Source organism: Clarias gariepinus, chromosome 3 (assembly GCF_024256425.1).
Source record: "Clarias gariepinus isolate MV-2021 ecotype Netherlands chromosome 3, CGAR_prim_01v2, whole genome shotgun sequence".
Classification (NCBI taxonomy): domain Eukaryota; kingdom Metazoa; phylum Chordata; class Actinopteri; order Siluriformes; family Clariidae; genus Clarias; species Clarias gariepinus.
The window spans coordinates 13624981-13645469 of record NC_071102.1 but is presented as its reverse complement, the minus strand read 5'-3'; the positions used below and the strand labels follow the sequence as shown (position 1 = coordinate 13645469).

At 37.2% G+C, this 20489-nt stretch overlaps 3 protein-coding genes across 4 annotated transcripts in view; 1 reads left to right on the top strand and 2 right to left on the bottom strand.

Annotated features, from left to right (window-relative positions):
- Nucleotides 1-7225, bottom strand: part of galns (galactosamine (N-acetyl)-6-sulfatase) — a 38087-nt gene extending 30862 nt beyond the window's left edge. Inside the window, exons 1-4 of the mRNA XM_053493326.1 lie at nucleotides 6861-7225; nucleotides 4682-4805; nucleotides 2465-2539; nucleotides 1546-1648 (exon numbers count right to left, since the gene is read on the bottom strand). Coding sequence (XP_053349301.1) covers nucleotides 1546-1648; nucleotides 2465-2539; nucleotides 4682-4805; nucleotides 6861-6977 — 419 coding nt within the window. The 5' untranslated portion in view covers nucleotides 6978-7225. The remainder of the gene's footprint in view (nucleotides 1-1545; nucleotides 1649-2464; nucleotides 2540-4681; nucleotides 4806-6860) is intronic.
- Nucleotides 7224-11525, top strand: trappc2l (trafficking protein particle complex subunit 2L). Its single transcript, XM_053493334.1, has 5 exons — nucleotides 7224-7294; nucleotides 9702-9874; nucleotides 10517-10604; nucleotides 11189-11268; nucleotides 11356-11525. The coding sequence occupies exons 1-5, from the start codon at nucleotides 7262-7264 to the stop codon at nucleotides 11399-11401; spliced, it is 420 nt and encodes a 139-aa protein (XP_053349309.1). The 5' UTR covers nucleotides 7224-7261; the 3' UTR covers nucleotides 11402-11525.
- A 278-nt stretch (nucleotides 11526-11803) lies between these two features.
- On the bottom strand, nucleotides 11804-19766 carry pabpn1l (PABPN1 like, cytoplasmic). 2 transcript variants are annotated; one of them, XM_053493330.1, is made up of 7 exons: nucleotides 19458-19764; nucleotides 17303-17417; nucleotides 16913-16980; nucleotides 15707-15813; nucleotides 15534-15621; nucleotides 13544-13683; nucleotides 11804-11937 (listed from the first exon to the last, which is right to left on the bottom strand). In XM_053493330.1, the coding sequence occupies exons 1-7, from the start codon at nucleotides 19521-19523 to the stop codon at nucleotides 11898-11900; spliced, it is 624 nt and encodes a 207-aa protein (XP_053349305.1). In that variant the 5' UTR covers nucleotides 19524-19764; the 3' UTR covers nucleotides 11804-11897. The 2 variants fall into 2 exon arrangements, with proteins under 2 accessions (XP_053349305.1, XP_053349306.1); XM_053493331.1 differs by having other exon boundaries at nucleotides 11851-11937; nucleotides 13517-13683; nucleotides 19458-19766.
- Between the last annotated feature and the right edge of the window lie 723 nt (nucleotides 19767-20489).

Sequence of the window (20489 nt, the reverse complement as noted above, 5' to 3'; positions counted from 1 at the left end):
TATCACACAAAATTGCCATATTGTAAAAAAAAATTTAAAAACAGGAATACAAGAAGGTATCAAAAAGTTTTGAGACTACAGTAGTTTTATAACATGCCAACAGATGGGAGCACATGGCTGCATGCGGTCATGCGGAGTACCGACCTTCGTAAGTCAGTGTGCCAAAAGACATTTTCCTGTGTACATCAGGAGCTGTGTAACTGTTTTTGTTCTGACTTTACCACATCTGTGATTTCATCGAAACAGCAAATTAGAAGAAAGGCCGTACGTGAAATTCTGAAGAACTTCAACAAGCCAACCCCCAAAAATGTCGAAACCATTCGGCAACTTGTGCATGATGATCATCAACAATCCATAACATTGTTGCCACTGTCTGTGTGTACAACACAACAGTCTAGGCAATTCTGACGTGATTTGCGCCGCATTGCTGCCAAGTTTGTCCCCAGGCTGCTGACCCAGAAGTAACATGGCATCTACGCCTGCCAAGAATATCCCTGCCTAGGGATGACCCGTCCTTCATGTCGATGATCATTAACGGTGACAAAACTTGGCTGTACGGGTCCGACCCTGAGATGTCTTCACAGTGAAAGAGTCCATCATCTCTACTACTAAAAAGGCGCGACAGGTCTGCAGCTCGACCAAGTGCATGCTCAACGTCTTTGACATTCGGTGAACTGTACACCAAGAAGTAATCTCCAGGGCCCAGACCGTCAATAGTGAATTCTACTGCCAGGTTTTACAGTGTCTGAGGGAGGACGTACGGCAAAAGCGCCCGGATCTATGGCATGCGAATCGCAAAACTTTTTGATACCACCTCGTGCAGTTATATAGTTTGACAGTACTAATTAATTTGCACAGTGTCAAGTCAAACAAGCAACTCACGTTTATGTGAATATTTTTGTTATTCATATGAGCACATAAGGAGCTCAATAAAAACAGTAGGAACATCATGGCTTTCTAGTGGCGCAACAGAAAACTGTTTGGCATGTCAAAGTGAGATAGGGAGCTTGAATCCTAAAGCCATCTGTGGTCAGAGCGTAAAGCAAAATTGGCCATACTTAGTCTTCTGTATCAATCAGAGCACCACTAGCCAATCATGGGTGCAGCATGAGTATCATAAGTCTTCACATGCCTCCTTGATACTGAAGAGCCAAGGGCAGATGGGCATTTGCCAATTACTAAATCAGGGAGGAAAAAAAACAAGTAGAACTCGATGCCAACGGAATTGATGAGAAAGTCTAGTCTGTCTGGTTACTTATTTGTGCGCTTGACCCTCAAAAATAAATCACTGCTCATTGATTGCTATATCTCAAACAAGAATCTCAGATGGAAGCAAAAGCTTTCGAAACATTCCTTCACCTCGTGGTTGAAGCAAAAGCATAATAAACACAATAATAATAAGTAACCTTGCTGAGCGACAACGAAAAGAGAGAGAATGTAAATAGACAGCAGAACCAGTCAGAAATAAAAGATGACACATTCTGTACTGATGTGCCACCCTTTGGACTTCCTCTGGAAAGGAGAACAATATACAAAAACACTCACCACTTCCCAACGATCTTGCTGACATAGCCTTGTTTTTTTAAGATCTCTGGCAACAGGATCTCATCCTTCGTAATACCTCCCACGACCTCTTGCGGGGTATAGGCTGCGTGAGATACACCATACTTAGATTTAGCTAATGAACATCCGAACATCCAAACATTAAAGTTACAAAATTCCGCAAATACGAACGGACCGTGGTTCTACTTCAGGTTTAATAAGGCAAGCAGCTCATGTGTATTATTCAAAAAATAGACACTTTTGTGCACCAAATAGCAATATTTACAATTTTATACAACATTTTCAGTGGGTAAGTGAATGTAAAAGATGTCTAAAGACAATGTCTAAAGGGCAGAGACAACATTTCACTGTAAGATTAATTTCCTTATATATTCGTGTCAGCCGTATAATACTCATTTTGTCGGAATTAAGAACAAATCGGACTTATGAACATGCTCCCAGAATGGAACTCGTTTGTAAGTCGGGGACTACCTAATGGGAAATTGGTGGGAAAATGTTGCAGTTCCTCAATAATTCATGCATTGGCAGGCGGCACAGCATTCTGTGTAGCAGGAAGCAGGAGCAAATTATTTGCTAAGCTTGTTTAGGATTGTAAAAAAACGTGATACTTCAGAATTACAATATAAATCAAATCGGCACTTGGGTATCGTGATAATTTCGTATTAGGTGGTCCCTGGTGATTCCCATCTTTATTAAATCATAATATAAACCAACTCATTTCGTGGACATCTTTACTTGACGCAAAAAACAATGCACTAATTATTAAATAACTCTGTTATGAGAGGAATAAATAATTTCTGGATGTACTAATTAAATTGACTAGTTATTTTCCCAATATATCCACATTTATTGTCATGTTTTATCTCATGATATATGATGATTTTTTGATAGTGGGTCATACCATTCCTGGCATGTGCGTTGGTAGTGTAGAATCCATTCCGGATTGGAAGACGCCCTGTAAGCAACGCCGCTCTGGCTGGAGAATTCAGGAATGAAAGACATTTCAGTAAGAACATGTAAAATCTGCCATCAATCATTAAAAGCTTCTCAAGCATGAAGGAAATATATTACTACAGAGACTTGCCTGCAAGTTTAAAATGTGGCTGAAAGGTAAGGGCTTTCTCTAGGGAAATTTAGTAATAGGTATAAAGTCAGAAAATCAACATGCAAGCCTCGTTTTCAAAAGAGAAAGACAAAACTGGAGACATCCTTAATATGTCCTTATCCTGCATATTGTGATTAGGCTGCCTTCTTCTTCTTATCTACTACGTGATTAAAATTTTAATTAAGGCTTGGAGGCAGAACGCCGTCTCCACGGCACTAATGCAGAACACCAGGTACAGAGCAGAAGACGTCCTCCAGGCGCCCTCGTCTCACACTGACCAGATTAACAACTGATTACACCTTATTTGCTTAAATATTAATTACAACTGAAAACGGGCTAATGGTTCATCTTATGCATTAAAGCTACCTTTAAATTCCCAAATTACGGGCCATTTGCACATTTCAATAGTGAGAGCATTAACGGCATTATCATAATGGGTTCTGTCTTCCTCCCTCTCCCGCTGCCTCGAGAGTGTAATAAACTGACCAAAGTCAGTTCTAAAGGAAGGTCTGGAATAGTTTTAACTTTTGAAATGCATTGAGAAAAAAAAATAATGAATCAATTTTGCACCCGAGCGAAAAAATTGTACTGCGGGTTTTTCAGCCTGATAAATTTTTTACAAATATCTCAAAAAGCAAACATTACTCAGTAATTACTAGTTCTAAACCATAGTAGGTCATCATTTAGAGTGCAATGATTAGAGAGCTTGTGTGTAAAATTATAAGAGATCAAGGTTGACAACTCCATTACTGAAATACAGCAATGCAGATAAACTGGGAGTATCTGTTACATGATAAGGAGATCATGTCCCCTACAGAAAACACACATCTGGGTTAACTGGTTTAACTGGTCTTCTTTTAAAGTCCTCTCCAACAATCTCCACAATTATGAAGGCTGGTTATATAGATAATGTATATTTAATATACATTAATCATATTAATAATACATCTGACATTGAGTAGAATCCTGGATTGGATATTGGGGGAGGGCGTTGTTATAAGAGTTAATAATTTACTCTCTTTTTTTACTATAATAGTCATACTAAGGTTTTCTTTAATTTTTTTACTTTTACTATTTATTCACCACGAACATTTATTATGCTGAAATTACTAATTTATTTATTCATTTTCTATCCATTTATTCTGTGTACAGGGTAACGATGGGCCTGAAGCCTACCCTAAAGACTTGAGACAAGATGGGGTACAATACATTGCAGTGCATGCAGACACACACAACGGGCAATTTGGAAACGCCAATTAGCCTAATCAACATGTCTTTTGAGTTTGGGAGGAAACTGGAGTACCCAGAGGAAACCCACCAAGCACGGGGGAGAACATGCAAACTCCAGGCACACGGACCCCTCGATCCTGCATATGCCAGGCCTCAGTGCTAACCACTATGTCACTGTTGTTAAAATTATGTTATTATTAAATTAGGTTATATTGTACAGCATGACTTTCCACTGATGTGTGTGTGTGTGTGTGTGTATATATATATATATTTTTTTTTTATTGTCAGTCATTTTGAACAAATCATATGTTTTTATGTACCTGTTATTCTTTACTGACGTGCTTCCTTCACTAATATTAAACTTTATATATTTAAACAAAGAAAAATAGAACAAGTATGTCCTGACACACACAGTCCAGTAGCAGAGAAGAAGCAGATTGGAAAATATTTTTGTGAATACAGACCCCAATCTTCATCCAGTAAAAATACAAATTTGTGAAAATCACAGTAAAGGTACTACAGCAAGTGTTTGTATTAACAGTGTGTTTTCACTTTTGCTTAACATATAATATCCACTGAATACTAAACACTGTAAGATATCCACACATCTGTTTACATAAAGGAAGCTAAACTCTTATCCCACAGCAGAAGGTTAAAGATGTAAAGAGACCAACATGTAAATTCCAGCTGTGCAGATTTCTGTGGTTTTTTTTAAGTTCTCAAGGCTTAGTCTAAATCCCCTGAGAAATGTAAAAGGCAAGTCTGACACATTAGCATACATACATGGAGAACATAGCGGATTCGCAGTGTAGAAGTTGGGGAACAGCATCCCCTGAGAGGCCATCATATCCAGATATGGGGTCTCTTTAGAAGGCTCGCCAAATACACCTAGATCACCCCATCCCATCTGAAAGAGAACATCATGGAGAGAAATAGCTGGTAATAACAACCAACTTATAAACCTTGTCTTCTGTTGCACAAACCTATATTCCCCAACAGCCAATCACTGACCGGCACTGTTTTCCAGCAAATAACCACTGATCCACATTGTTCCTAAACAACCAATCACTGACCAGCACTGCTCCTGAACAACTAAACACTGACCAGCACTGCTCCTAAACAACCATTTAGTGATCAACATTGTTCCCCAACAAATAATCATTACCCAGCATTGTTCCCCGCAACCAATCACTGATTAGCATTGTTTTGCAGGAGTCAATCACTGTTGCAACTTAAACCTAGTGTTTCTTTAAAACTTTTATAAATATTAATTCATTATTAAATCTTATTGTTAGTATAAATCATGTTTATGTACCATTTTATTTATTAAAAAAAAAAAAAAACAATAATAATAGTGTCCCCATTGGTCTAACAACTGAGAAATGATCTGGAATTTTTTCTTTGCATGATCTCACAAAATTTGTGCTTTATCAATGATCAGCATCGTTCCACAGCAATCAATCACCAATCAGCATCGTTCATGACCAACCAATCACCGTTTAGCATCGTTCCACAGCAATTAATCAAAGATCAGCATTGTTTCTTAGCAACAAATTATTAACTAGCATTGATCCTACCAACAAATCATTAACCAGCATCGTTCCACCGCAACCATTCACCGATCAGCATTGCTCCACCACAACCAATGACCGATCAGCATCGTTCCCCAGCAACCAATCACTGACCATCATCGTTCCCCAGCAACCAATCACTGACCAGCACTGCTCCTAAGCAACCATTCAATTCCCCAGCATAAAATCACTGATCAGCATCATTCTCCAGCAACCAATCACAGACCACTACAGCACTCCTAAGCAATGACTCAATGATCAGTAAAACAATGCTGATCAGTGTGACTAGAACAATGTGGATCAGTTTAATTTAACCAGAATTGTCAACTATTTAAGCAACCAATTACTGACCAGCATGCTCCTGAACAATCAACCAATGACCGGTCAGCATCGCTCCACTGCAAACAATCACCAATCAGCATCGTTCATGACCAACCAATCACCGTTCAGCATCGTTCCACAGCAATTAATCACAGATCAGCATTGGTCCTTAGCAACAAATTATTTACTAGCAATGATCCCAAAAACAAATCATTAACCAGCATCGGTCCACCGCAACCAATCACCGATCAGCTTCGCTCCACCACAACCAATGACCGATCAGCATCGCTCCCCAGCAACCAATCACTGACCAGCACTGCTCCTAAGCAACCATTCAATTCCCCAGCATAAAATCACTGATCAGCATCATTCTCCAGCAACCAATCACAGACCAGCACAGCACTCCTAAGCAATGACTCAATGATCAGTGAAACAATGCTGATCAGTGTGACTAGAACAATGTGGATCAGTTTAATTTAACCATAATTGTCAGCTATTTAGATGTAATTCAATATTTGAACACATTAGTGACTTATTTAAAAAAGCTGATAATCAACTGTGAACTGTTTTCAGCAACAGGCATGTATATGCAAGTTGAGAAATCCAAACAACAACCAACCTGTAAATCTTGTCTTGCATAAGCCTACAGTATATTCCTCAGGAACCAATCACTGATCGGTTGCTGGGGAACAATCCTGATTAGTGATTTGTTTGGGAACGATGCCGATCAGTGATCAGCACTGATCAGTTACAAAATCTCACAAAAGTTTTACTTTATTCACAATAAAAGCTTAATGTCATCTGGTGAATGAAATCCCAGATGAACTTTTTTTCCCCCTGAACACAACCTGGCAACAATGTGTGTAACAATAAGTACAGTATCAGGGTGGAAACTCACAAAGCAGGTTTTATCAGACTGAATACATGAATTAAAAAGTTAAGGTAGTCCAAATAAGGACAGGATAAATCTTTCTTTGTATAATGGTCTCACTGAAACACAGATACACAGTTTCACAAGTGGACTGCACATGAGAAAGGTGGAAACAACTGGAAATAGCTTCGAGACTTACATCATCCATAAGCATTATGATAATATTTGGAGTTGAACCTTTGTGGGTCTCGGCGATCCCAATGAACCAGACGGTCCAGAGGAGGAGAGAAGAGCACTTCACACTGCGGATCTTCATTTCACTTCATTTCACTTCATTTCCCTGAGTGCTCGAGTGTATCGAGAGTCATGTGAGTTAACAGCTCGCTCGAACAGTGTTTCTATAAAAGCATAACGATATTTTCCCTGGACGAGAGTCCTAACAAAAGTAAAGTCTTAAACAACAACGACAAGAAATCAGAAAATTTTAAGGTAAGAAAAAATCTACATGGCTAAACTTTTAAAGAAAACTTCCCTTTTGGTGTCACGTGACCACGTCGACGCTGTCACGTGACGTGACTTCCGGCTTGTTGAAAATCCAACATGGCGGTGTGCGTAGCTGTCATAGCGAAGGAGGTAAATTAATATATAACTTGACTTTAATTCGCGTTTATATCACTATGCTTGCCGTAAAAATAGACCCACGGATTAATTTAAAGCAGCGAAATGTTTAATGCCCTGACCTTGGTTTAACTGTCTTTAAATAAATGTGGCTTTTATAATCGTTTTGCTTTTGTTATGGTAGCTAACGGCTAATTCCTGATGATATAATATATAAGTTAATTTGCAATGACAATGCATTCTTTAAAATGATGATCTCTAACAGCCTGCGTTACTGCCTGGCCATGTTGTGCACTTGATGGTGGCTTGGATTCATTTGATATTTAACCCAGAATATGATTGAAAGAGAATAGCCTAGAAGATGATTTTAGTATTATTACTTTATTCATTATAAAGTTTAATCTATTTTATTTACTTTATATACAGAATATGGACCTCCTTATTTAACAGGAGACTCATAGTGAGGAAATACACACTACAGTGACTGAACATTTTGGGCATGATCATGCTCTTATTCTGCCTGCATAAGTTTACAGGAAAGGTGGAACAATCTTCTAAATAAATAATAGAAAGATTTTCTCTGTATTTTGGTCAGAACTTACTCTTCTCCTCTCATATCTTCTCATTTATGATTGACTCTTCGATTACCAAACAGGAAGTGTATTTGGCTGACGACGAAAGAAGTAACAAGGTGTAAGATACTGAACTTTACAAAAAAGGTTATTTCTAAGAGGTTTCTGCCATACAAAAAGAAAGGCAAACATGAACCTGGGTTTCCAGCTGAAATAATATCACTGATTACATCATCGCTGATCAGCTTACTTTTAGTTTTAACCTTTTAACTCTTTCTACAAATCATTTTCCCGACTGCTTAACCAATATTTAGGACCAGTTTTATCCTTTCAGGGGCAATTACTGTACATAAGGCATGCTTAAGAACTTCAATTCGTTAGTTTATATCCTGGACTAATTTGATGAAATGTCTTTACCATTTGTGACCGCTGAGACAAAGAATACAAAAAACAAGAACAAAGAATAAAGCAACTACTTTATTATATGTTCTCAAGAAACAATATTATGGAATGGAAAAATGGAAATTGGGCATACTTTGGGTAGTCAATGAGCAGCTTGTATAGGAGTACAGATTTACTGTACAATAACTCAACATGCAAAATTTATTGTCTAAATAAATCGCAACGAAAATGAGTACAGCCTAAGTGAACATGTCAAAACATGTCTCCAAGGTGTCAATATTTTGTGTGAGCACAATCTATCATCTAGCACGGACATGAAATTCACCAGAGCCGCACATCTTATTGCTGGGATTCTCTTCCATTCCTCCATAATGATATCACAGAGCTGCTGGATATTAGACACATGTCGTTTCGCCACTCTCCACTGACAAACGATGAATAGGACATGTGACTTTGCATAGTTAAATATGTACAGCTGTTATCACTTGGGGTGTACTTACTTTTGTTGTCAACTATTCTGACAATAATGGCTGTATGTTGAGTCATTTTCAAAGGACAGTAAATCTATACTGTTATACAAGCTGCACATTGACCACTTTAAAATATATCCAAGCTTCATTTTTATACTATTGTCCTTTGAGAAAATATACTGAAATATCTGAATTTGCTGAAATTAGAAGGGTGTACTTACTTATTATATGTAGTATTTAGTTATAGCAACACTCATTCACTCATCGTTAGCTCAAGTACTAGACTAATTTCCTGTTCGTTAAGTTGTCATGACTATTTGCGAACATTGAAACAAGGAATTCCAAACACAAGGATTTCTAAAAGAATATCCTATTTATCTATACCTATGTTTTAGAAATAGTATTTGGTTGAGGCAACAAAAAATTATATATTTACTAAATATCTTAAATCAAAATTAAAAGTCAGGAGTTAGAGGGGGATAAGGAATAAGTGGAAAAGATATAGAGTGAGTAATTAGCTGTGATTATTTGTAAGTATCACAATAATGGGACTAAATATGAGTAGATTTTTATAAATAAATGTGTAAAAAATGCACTGGAGGTGGTATGATGGCGTCGTGGTTAGCACTGTGGCCCCGCATCTCAAGGGTCGAGGGTTCCTCCAGGTACTCCGGTTTCCTCCGATAGATGACGTCCAAAGACATACAGATTAGGTTAATTAGTGTTCCCAAAATTGCCTATTTGAACTAATCACCAATTGGTCAATGGGGACAATGGTGATCAGTGATTGGTTGTAGGGAAATTGTGGTCAATGACTGATCATTGGGAACAGTAATGATCGGTAATTAGTCATTAAGGACATTACTTGTATAAGTGCAACTGGTTCAGGCTTTACACATTGTTGGTGAGCCGACCAAACGTGCTCCGTTTCTGTTATTGGTATGATTGCGTAAAATAATTGTGTTTATGTTTCTGCAGAATTACCCTCTGTACATCCGGAGCGTTCCAACGCAGAGTGAGCTGAAATTCCACTACACAGTGCACACATCACTGGACGTTGTGGAGGAGAAGATCTCCGCAGTTGGTAAAGCCATTGCTGATCAGCGAGAGCTCTACCTGGGACTGTTGTACCCTACAGAGGACTACAAAGTGTATCCTTCTGATTAAATGACTTCAAACAACAGGTTGTGCTTTTATAAGTGCAGGAACAGTGGAAGGGCAGGGCAGTTAAAGTTGGAGTAGGTGGATTCCTAATCCTATGCCATAACGAAGTAGACCGATTATTCATTATTTAACCAATACTTAAACACCTACTGCAGTGTTAAATGGAATATTATCATATTCGAAAACATGAAGTAAGCAGATATCATGACAATTAAAACTGAGCTACTGGATTGGCCTGTTAACAAACTCCATTTCACACTGCTTTAGCGTTAAGCATGAGTTAGGTAGCTCTTCTTTTGCTAGGCTAAACATAAACCACACAGATCATTTGCACCCACATACAGTAGGTAATTAAATGAGTGCATTTTTTATTATAGTGAAATCTTACTATTTTAGGTCACAGGCAGTTGTATAAGCATTTCACTGCATATTGTACTGTGTATGGTTGTGTCTCGACAAAATTTAAAAATAAACCTACCCAAGTGATTTCATCATGGAGCTGAGTTGAGCATCAAGTGTTTGTTTAACCTGGTTACGCTGGACTGGACCTTTTAAACAACAGTTTTAGCTGGTGAAACTGAAAAAAGCCTGTATGTAAAAGATTGTTTAAGCTTAACTAAAAATACCAGATACGGCTATGTGACAAACTCCAAAGTGAAGTTCGTGATTGTAGTGGACTCGTCAAACACATCGCTGAGAGACAATGAGATACGAAGTGTGAGTAGGACATTTCCTGGCATTGTAATAGCAGTAAAGGTTTTGCATCAGTTACCGAGATTGTGAGCTGAAATTTCACACTCAACACTGCTATTTTCTCTTGGCAAAATCCTGCACTGAATCTTGAATAACTAAAATAACCGTGTTAATTATTTGTCCATTACTATGTGTCTCTAATTAACATAAATTCTGCAAAATAAAAAAAAACACAAAACAAAGCAGCAGTATTAAGCAATTATGTTGAATCACAAGACAATAGAGCTGTGCTTTCTGAACATGTCTGATCACTTTCTGTTGATCCTCAAGCAGCTATGGAAATGGTTATTTTACTAAATATAGGCCTATAGAGTTTACAGACTATTATATTCATGATCACAAGAAGACTACTGAATCTAAAGTAAAATTGAAATATCAAAGCTAGGTGTGTTTTGCAGTGATGCACAACCCTTAAAAATGCCTGAAAAAAAATGAAGGGAATGTATTTGTAATTTCAGTTTTTCTACTTTAAAAGTATGCCAGTTGTGGATTGTTGCATCAGCCTAACTTACAACAGAACCATTAAACTTTACTGATCATCTCCACAGATGTTCAGAAAATTGCACAACTCCTTTACAGATGTCATGTGCAATCCTTTCTACAACCCTGGAGATCAGATTCAGTCCAAGTAAGAAATCTGCACAATATCCACTTTGCTTGCTTGTTGATCCTCAGTGAGATAAATGTATTTTCAAAAATGTTTTTTTCTCCCCAGGGCTTTTGACAGCACGGTGTCATCTATGATGGTGCAGTCTTCCTGAAGCTGTATTTTACGCTGTTGTACATACAGAAGCTTGTGTCCCCGTTTCTGCATCTGTGTATATGTCTATTGTATAAAGTTAGATATTTTCAATTAATAAACTGATTTGCCAGACTGCAAGGAAAGCTCAAAATGATTTTATTTATTTTTTTTCTGTCAATGACTTACATTAAACAATGAACAAAGAAATTAGAAAAAAGAAATACTGAAATTCGAGGGCACTCCAGCCTCTAACCAGTTCATTTTACAGAAAGGACATTATAAAAAATAGAAATAAAATAACACCAGGGTAAATCAAGTCTCTTCATCTTTCAGGCTTTAAATCAGACAAAATATGAGAAACCATACAAAAATATATATGCACTTAAAATGTAACAATGAAAATCGATGTGTAGACCAAAAGTACATTAAAGGCAGGAACGTAACAACACTGAACAGTCAGCACCCATAAGTGCTTAGAAAAGGGGAGAAAATTAACTAAAAGAATTTTCATTCTGTCAGTATGAAATGTACCAAGGCTGGGCTCTTCCACTTCCCCTGAAACAGAACACACTGTAATTAATAAAAACATTTCTTTAAAACATTGAATCTGGTTTGTGTGTAATTTCTGACTAGGCATTAGGAATGTATTGATCAGAGTGTGGTGATCAGATTTAAAAAGCAACGACTGAAATGAAGCAAATTATCTACAATAAATTAAATATCAACAATATATTTTAGATATTAAATGTTTTTCGTGTAAATAGGCTTGCAGTAATTCACTTGTATCTTAGACATTTTAAAATACACTTTTTGTCAATGTAGTAGTCACTGGATGCAGTGCCGGTCTCAAGCCCGGATAAAATGGGAGGGTTGCGTCAGGAAGGGCATCCGGCGTAAAACCTCTGCCAAGTTGTAGTGCGGACTGGGTATCCCGCTGTGGCGACCCCTTGTCAGGAGCAGCCGAAAGACCAACAACAAGTAGGAACTTGTTGGCTACATATAGATTAAAAGCTAACATGTTTATACTAGTGATGGGAGAGGTGGAAAGAGTAATAAACTTTTGTACTCAAGTAAAAGTACTCTTACTTCAGTGAAATTTTACCGAAGTACAAGTAAAGTGACCATTATAAAAATCTACTCAAGTAAAAAGTACTTTTTTTTTTTTTTTTTTTTTAACATCGGGGTTGGAATGGGGATTTCTAGTGTAGTTCAAAAAAGACAAGCGGATATAAATCTCAAACTAGTTGTTTTTAATTGAAGGAACACCTTTGCATAATAAAGCTGGTGCCTTTTCTGTGCTGGCTACCTCACTAGAGGGCTCCCACATTAAAGCTACTACTACCACTCTGGGGGGGGGGGGCAAGACTATCCAGTGTTTCCTCCAAACCACGTGACGCCAGCCAATTGCCTCTTTTTGAACTGCTTGCTCACGCACCGTAACACACTCGGAGGACAGCGCTATTCACTCCTTCCGCTTGCACGAGCTCACAGACGCCCCTGATTGGCTGTAGAGTCCTGATTAATGTGGGAGCACTAAGTACCTCTCGTCCCTCCCCTCTGAGAGAGCTCGGCCAATCAGCTCTCTCTAGATCTCCAGCTGCGAGAGGTTACAGCATCACCCGGGGATTGAACTAGCGATCTCCGGATGATAGGGGGAGCACTTTACCATTGAGCCACTAGGAGGCAATCAAAACATACTTAAGGAAAAGTAAAATTACATATCTTAAACTACTTAAGAAATTAGAAGGACACACACACAAAAAAAACTCCTCAATTACAGCAACACAAGTAAATGTAATTAGTTACTACTCGTTACACCAAGAATACGTAATTTGGTATTTTTCATAATCGATTTCTTGAAATGCAAAGGAAATCAACTGATCAACTACGACCAATGATCCCATCAATAGTTGTACGAGTAATGATATTGTAGCAGATTCAGTGGGATAATCAAATGTCACATTTATCACAGTATAAGAACTTATCTACATACATTTTTAATTAGCATTACTTTTAAAATTGTTACAGTACGAAAGTACTACAATATAAAAAACATTGGTGCACAGAAAAAGCCGCCTTCTACAGCAATTGTTTAAATCTCAGGTTACTGAGGTGAACAATTAAGCGTCTGAACCTTTATCATGATGTGTGGAGCGCTGACCTGATGAAGCCGCGGAATCTGCCCTGGAAGCCATTATGGAACCGGGAAGCGCGGGCACCTCTGCCTCGGAAACGCCCTCCTCGCGTGAAACCTCGGTCTGTGCTGCTGATGCCTGGCATGTTGGTGCGTTTTGGTAAGACCTGTGATAAAAACATGTTACTAACTTCATCTAGACATGGATAGAGCAATGTACATAAAGCCCCACTGGGAAGAATGTTTAGATTAGCACTCTTACCATACATCTTAATAAAACGGATACAATTTGGTTAAGAAGTGTAAAACGCATTATTAAAACCTGGAAGTATAGTGGTGAAGCATCATCTTTGAGGAAGAAATGTGGTCGGAAAAACATCCTAAATGAGTGTGCTAAAAAAAAAAAAAAAAAAAATCACTTAAACACATCTAACTCATGTCTATTTTTAAAGTGAAAGCAAGAGCATTTCCACACTCAACACAAAGAGCTCAAGGGATTGGGACTAAACAGCTGCATGACCTTAAAAATTCCACTGTTTTTAGTGGGACTAATCGGGGAAAAAAAGGCTTCAATTTGCTAGGGAGCGTAAAGAATGTCTGAAGCAATTGAAAAAGGTCATGTGATCGGATGAGTCTAGATTTTGTTTCAGAGTGATGAGTGCATCATGGTAAAAAGAAAGGAGGACAAGTGGGGGAACAAATCATGCCTACCATACAAGCCTGTGTTATGATCTGGGGATGCTTCTGTTGGCAAAATTTTCTGTTGGTACAATTTGCCTGGGTTGTGTGTTTTGCACACATTTTACACATTGTGCACTGCTCTTTATGCAGGTTTGCTTATTTTATTTTGGATCACACAATTAAAATATTAGCTCAAACCCAGCGGCCCTTATTAATTACAAGTTGTGTAGAAATGAGCACAGACTTCAGCATCCAGAATGACATATGAGCGACTCAGGAGTCTGAAAAGGTCATACGAAGCATAATTGATTAATCAGGTTCAGCTGCATGGAAACAAGCTTCCATATATTATTTCCTTACTAACATACAGTATGATATGCATACGACACGACCTCATTTAACCTCACACACTGTTCAAGTCAAACCGGGGCTCAAAATGAAATTTCTCACGAATAGAATAGACGCGACACTCCTGTGAACACTCGGCAAGTGGAGCAGCTGATCCATGAAAATCACCGGCTCAAGAGACTGTCTATAGGTACTGTACACACAATCATCCACGAGAACACATACAGTAACAATCTCACTCTAAGCTATTTTCTACGTTTGAGGCATTAAAGGAGTTCCTGGGAGACCAGCGTTTCAGACCTGAAGCGGGCAGTCTAATCTGGTGTGCTAAGAAAAGAATTCTACCTAGATGGTATCCAAGCATGGTTAAGTGCATTAGCATAGAAGGGGATTATATGCAGAAATTAAGGAAGATTTTACTCTCTTAACTGTATTCTGTTATTCAAGCTGTGCTACAGCTTGTCCAAATGAAATCCAAAATGGCAAAGCCTTCAGAAGTGAGCAGGTGGGTACAGTATATGAACTCAATTAATTTAGCAGTTTTTAATTCACTTTAGAATGTGAATAGCTCTGATTTTTCTGACCAGAATATGAATAAAAATGTGAATATTTTTTCATTTCCTTGAGATGTCTTAGTAAGGCAGATTTCCATCATGGATGAATAAATAAATCCTAATTTTGTATTTAACATATATATCAAACTTAATAGCTGTCTAGTGTCTTTAAATAGCCAGGCCCTGTGTTTCAGCTGCCCAAAAGGCCACATCTAGGTCGGAGCTTTGTGTTGCGCCTGTGGTATATACCTGACCCCATTACTCACCTGAAGAACTAATAAGCTGAAAAAGATCCATGTCTCTGCTGCAGATTCATATTTAAGATTACACGTTGACACTTAATGCCATTATGTGCACATTAATATGACGTTCTTACAGTCAATATACCTTTGTGTTTATTTATGTTATGATCTTTTTTATTTACTCATTCTCACCTTAATGACTCGTCCTCTGAACAAGGTTTCATCCATAGCCATGGCCATCCTCACAGAGTCTCTATCAGAGAACTCGATGTATGCAAACCTAAAGAAAATAGCAAAGAAATGTCTTAAACAGGGCTCGATGCACAAACACAACACTAAGGCAATATATATATTTATGCCCTCACCCTTTCGGATGCCCAGTAAATTTGTCGCACAGAATAGTGACTCGGTTCACGTGTCCACAGCCATTAAAGTAGATCTCCAGCTCGTCTGCAGTCGTCCCATAATCCACCTGTTGCCATTTAAAAACTCAGCATGCACCGTTTACAACAGCTAGAACCTGTTTTTAACAACAGCTAGAGTATTCAATTATTTACGTTTAAGGGGTAACGTCTTTGCTCATGTCATCTGGGTTAAATCAGCATATTTGTATGACCACTCATTCATTTCAAACAATAGATTTTAGCAAAAAAAAATTAATACATGCTTAGGATTTTGCTCTGAAGGACAGCAAGCATTTAGTTGGCTGTATTTGGCTTTCTTCCTTCTTCTGGACCTCAACAGATATCTCGCTTTAGCTGTTTAGCAGCGATTGCTAGCACTGTTGTGTATTCCTATGCTGCCAGTGCTGATGACTGTAGATGTCAGCACCCTTTGCATGCACAGAGGCAAAAAAACTTGCATGAAAGCCAAACTGACTGTTTTCTCATTCAAGTCGCACTGACTATGTATTGGATATACTACCCACCTAGTACTACAAACGCAAGAAACTCAGACCCGAGTTGAAAAGCATCAGCTGTGTTAAGACAACAATACAAAGTCAGATCTGTGTCACAACTGGCAAAAAATAAATAAATAAATCGCATCCTAGTCACTTTAAGATGCTAATGTGAACGTTGCCTAAGCTCTTTCAGTAACAAGCAGTCTCCGTTCACAGATTTGGCAATTAATCTTTTAAAATTTCTTACAATTCTCTGTAAACTACAGAAACTGCTAAACTCCATGTGGAAATCACAGCAGATTATCATTTTCTAAAAAAGTATTTTTTATATTTTAATATAAACATTATCCATAGTCACAAAGACACAGTCTTGACGTGTATTCGTTTAATAAAATTTTTTTGTGTTATGTGGTTGCCACATGATTCACGGATACATCAACTGCATGAATGAAAGTGTTCCTAATAAAATGGACTGAGCATTTTAAGTAAGATTTTCATATATAAATTTTGAAATCATATTTGAAATTTGAAATTTTACTGCACGGGTTATGTCACCCTGATCAGCATTTCACTTTGAGGTACGAGGTACATCACTGAACATTACAGTCACCAGATCTCGTTAGGCAACCGATGTCTATCACAAGACAAAGATCATAAAAACACAGCTTACGTTCCCAACGTAAACGGATCTGGCATCAGCGTCTATCCTTTCCTCTGGTGTCATACTGTAGAAAAGTCCTGTGACACACAGGTAGCAAGTAATAAAAAATAATACAGATGCATTCAAGACAGTAGCACTCCAATCACAGCATTAAAACATATAATCGTAAAAGATTAGTCAACGATTTAAAATTCTAGAGTAAAGTGTAAAGTTGACAAAAATCAAACTTAACAAAAAGTCAGAACACTTTGCATTCTGTTTCCCTGGAACTTTAACAAGTTACATACCCCTGATCGAAAAAAAGGCAGTCAGCATCTTCCTCAACCAAAGCCCAACTTACTGTAGGAGCGCAGCACTGCCAGATGACAAAGTGATGACAATGCGACTGCCTGAACTCACCTGACTGTAGAGGGCCGTAGGGAAATGGCTTGTCTGAACAGTACTGCGCTTCCCTCAGCTTCTCCTCCTCCTCTTCCTCCATCTCCATCACCCGTGCCTTGATCGCCTCCAACTCCTGCAGGGTAAAAGTCCAATGATGACGGCAGGCACTCCAGGCTCATACATCGTACACTATAGGTACTGTATAATTATATGCATGGAGCTCCGTTTTTTTTTTTTTTGCTGAATCCTGCAGGTTTAATATTTGAGCTTGGGTTTAGAAAACAATGTGCAGAAGCGTTTGTAGCTGGCTTTTAAGTAAGCAAGCGGACACAAGGCACACTCACTAAAAGAGAAGACCAGGGACAAATCTGCTTTAAAAAAAACAAATAACATTTTTGGAAAAAGTACTTGCTATCAAACGGAAAAAAAAGAAAAAAAAAAACAAAAACTCCATCCTATAGACCAGGTAACAGACCAGGTTTTTTCACCCAAAAATCTTCTATTTTTTTATTTTGGTGAGCCTATGCAATAGTAGCCTCAGTTTCCTGTTCTTTCTATCAGCTTACACCATTCTCCCTCTGACCTCTGGTATGAACAAGGCGTTTTTGCCCAGAGAACTTACTGGATATTTGATCTTTTTACGACCCTTCTCTGGAAACCCTACAGCTGATTGTGTATGAACATCCCTGTAGTTTAGAAACACTCAGACCCATCCATATGGCACCACCAACCATGCCACGTCACTTACTGTAATAGTCACTTAAATAACGTTTCTTCCACATTCTGATGATCGGTTTGAAATAAAGTAGATGGTCTTGACCGTATTTACAGTACATGCGTAAATGCATTTAGTTGCTGCCATATGATTGGCTATTTGTGATGACCTCTAATTTTACCTCAAAACTTTTACCCCAAGTGTTGCTTTTTTTTATTAGGCATAAAAACAGCTAGTTAAAGCCTGAATCTGTCTTAAATGTTACTGAAGACCAGAATGAAGTCTGAGGTGGATTTATAAGAGAAAGTAATAATAGAAAAGGCTATATTTTGTAAATATGAACACAATTATATTTTTATCAGATAAAAAAAATCATATTTGCTTAATACAATTTTAAGGCCTTTTATGTAGTGTCCGTAATTTTTTAAAATTAAAATCTTTCAATGATCTTAATTGTCACTTAGATGAAACTTGGCCAATTTAGATTTCACATGAAAAGACATCTGAAAGCGTGCATTATTCTAAAATGAAAAGATATTGCAATATGAATTTGTACACTAAATATATTGAGATTTTCTTTGCTTTTTAAGGTTTTACCAAAAACCAATTGCTACAGGTCATATGCCTTTTCATATATTTAAAGAAATGTGAATAATTTGCATTTTAAATAATCCTTTTAAAGCAAGACAGTATAAGACAGAAAAATGACCACTTTGGGGCCACATACAAGTTAAAATTTTTAGTGAAGCACGATTGGTCACTTCCATGTTGCATAAACTTTAGAAGTAGCTTCTTTGGCACACACATTTTCTGGATTATATGGATAACATAAATTTTTAATCAATTTCTGACCATATGCAAACCTAAAGAATCAAAAAGGAAACACGTCTAGACTTAGGGACACAATTTTTATAAAAGATTCATAAATGCTTTAACAAGTTATGTGTGATATTCCTTCTTTTTTTTTAAAAAATGGGATGTAAGGAGGCCTACAGGAGACTGGTGCTCTTAAATCTGCTTGTGACCTAAACAGGCACAGGTTACTAAAGTTCACAGATTACTGAATAATATGCCTATCTAAAAATATCTTTATTAATATTTAGTCCTTATACACTTTCTTTTGGTGGTAGAAATTGCAAATATTTAAGTATCAAGATGTAACCCAGTGAATAAAAAATTATTTACTAAATGAGTTATAGATTAAATTAATAACCAAGAATGATGAATTAATGGGGGAGGAGGTTGTTTAATATATCTTAATATACTTTTAATATAATATTAATTTGGTTAATTTCTAAAGAAGTAAAACTGTGTGTGGTTGGTTCAGAGTTCAAACAAGAAGCTCTGTTGCTCTGTGAGAGAGCCTGAGTAAAAGCTTTTGTCTTAATTTGTAGCAATATTAGAAATATTAAAGACATTTCTATAGTAGAAGAGTGATGTATTTCCATAAGGACTTACCTGGTCCTCAGTGAGCTGGGCTGTGGAGGTCAGAGCTCCTTTCATGTTGTAGCTTTGCTCCGCCATGTTACACACAGAGACACACTTCAGCCTGGTTTAATAATGTCTCTACATCAGACTAAACCCAGACACAAGTTCTCTCATTAAACAAGTCTACAGCTAAATACCTACTGAAGGAAATATTTCACAGGTTTGTTTTTATTTATTTATTTAGAAGTCTAAAGTACCAGTTGTAAGGTCTAAACCTGCATCCTAAATGACTTAATAGGTCGCCGCGGGCGCGTCCCAAACCAAACCATACCGCACTAATTCTTATGAAACGAGTATATATTAGGTTTGAGATACAGTTTGCGGATTGGGACACAGGCCAAGAGCGCGCGCGAGCGGTTCGGTTTTTAATGAGCTCACGTGCAGCTCACCTGTCTGACAAAAACAGCTCTGTGTTTAGCAATGCTACAATTCATCGAATAAGTTACCTCAGGAAAAGATTTTTAAAAATTATAATTAAAAAAAAAAACAAACCCTTAGATTTACCTCTAAGTATAACAAAGTACAGTATCATATATAATTCACCTTAAAGTATCAGAGTATACTGTACTATAATCATCTTATTTTTAAGAATTAAATGTTCAAACAATTGAAATAGTTATTCTCTTAAAACAATCCATAGAAAATGAAAAGTACAAAATTACATGAAATGCGTTTAAAATAGGTAATTAATAAAAAATAATAATAACGCACTTTTTTACGCACATTTCCAAAATATATACTTAGTCACGTGACTATGGCTAGGTATAACGTTTGAGAAAGAATTGTCTGATATTACAAGTATGTCTGTTTAAAAGAAAGATACATTCATTGTGGTCTTGTATTCCAAAATGACATTGTAAAATATTTTGAAAGTATATATATATATATATATATATATATATATATTTATATATATAAGTATATATATATAAAACTTAGTACTTTCCAATTTTTTTTTACTATATATAAGTAGTAAAGTATCCATCAAAGTATCCATCAACG

Excerpts from the sequence above, each read along its gene's own strand:
- trappc2l (XM_053493334.1), top strand. The coding sequence starts at position 7,262 with ATGGCGGTGTGCGTAGCTGTCATAGCGAAGGAG. Across the intron at positions 7,295-9,701 it reads TAGCTGTCATAGCGAAGGAG|AATTACCCTCTGTACATCCG; the intron begins GTAAATTAATAT and ends ATGTTTCTGCAG. Across the intron at positions 9,875-10,516 it reads CCTACAGAGGACTACAAAGT|ATACGGCTATGTGACAAACT; the intron begins GTATCCTTCTGA and ends TAAAAATACCAG.
- pabpn1l (XM_053493330.1), bottom strand. The coding sequence starts at position 19,523 with ATGGCGGAGCAAAGCTACAACATGAAAGGAGCTCTGACCTCCACAGCC. Across the intron at positions 15,814-16,912 it reads GATCCGTTTACGTTGGGAAC|GTGGATTATGGGACGACTGC; the intron begins GTAAGCTGTGTT and ends AAATGGCAACAG. Across the intron at positions 15,622-15,706 it reads TTTACTGGGCATCCGAAAGG|GTTTGCATACATCGAGTTCT; the intron begins GTGAGGGCATAA and ends TATTTTCTTTAG.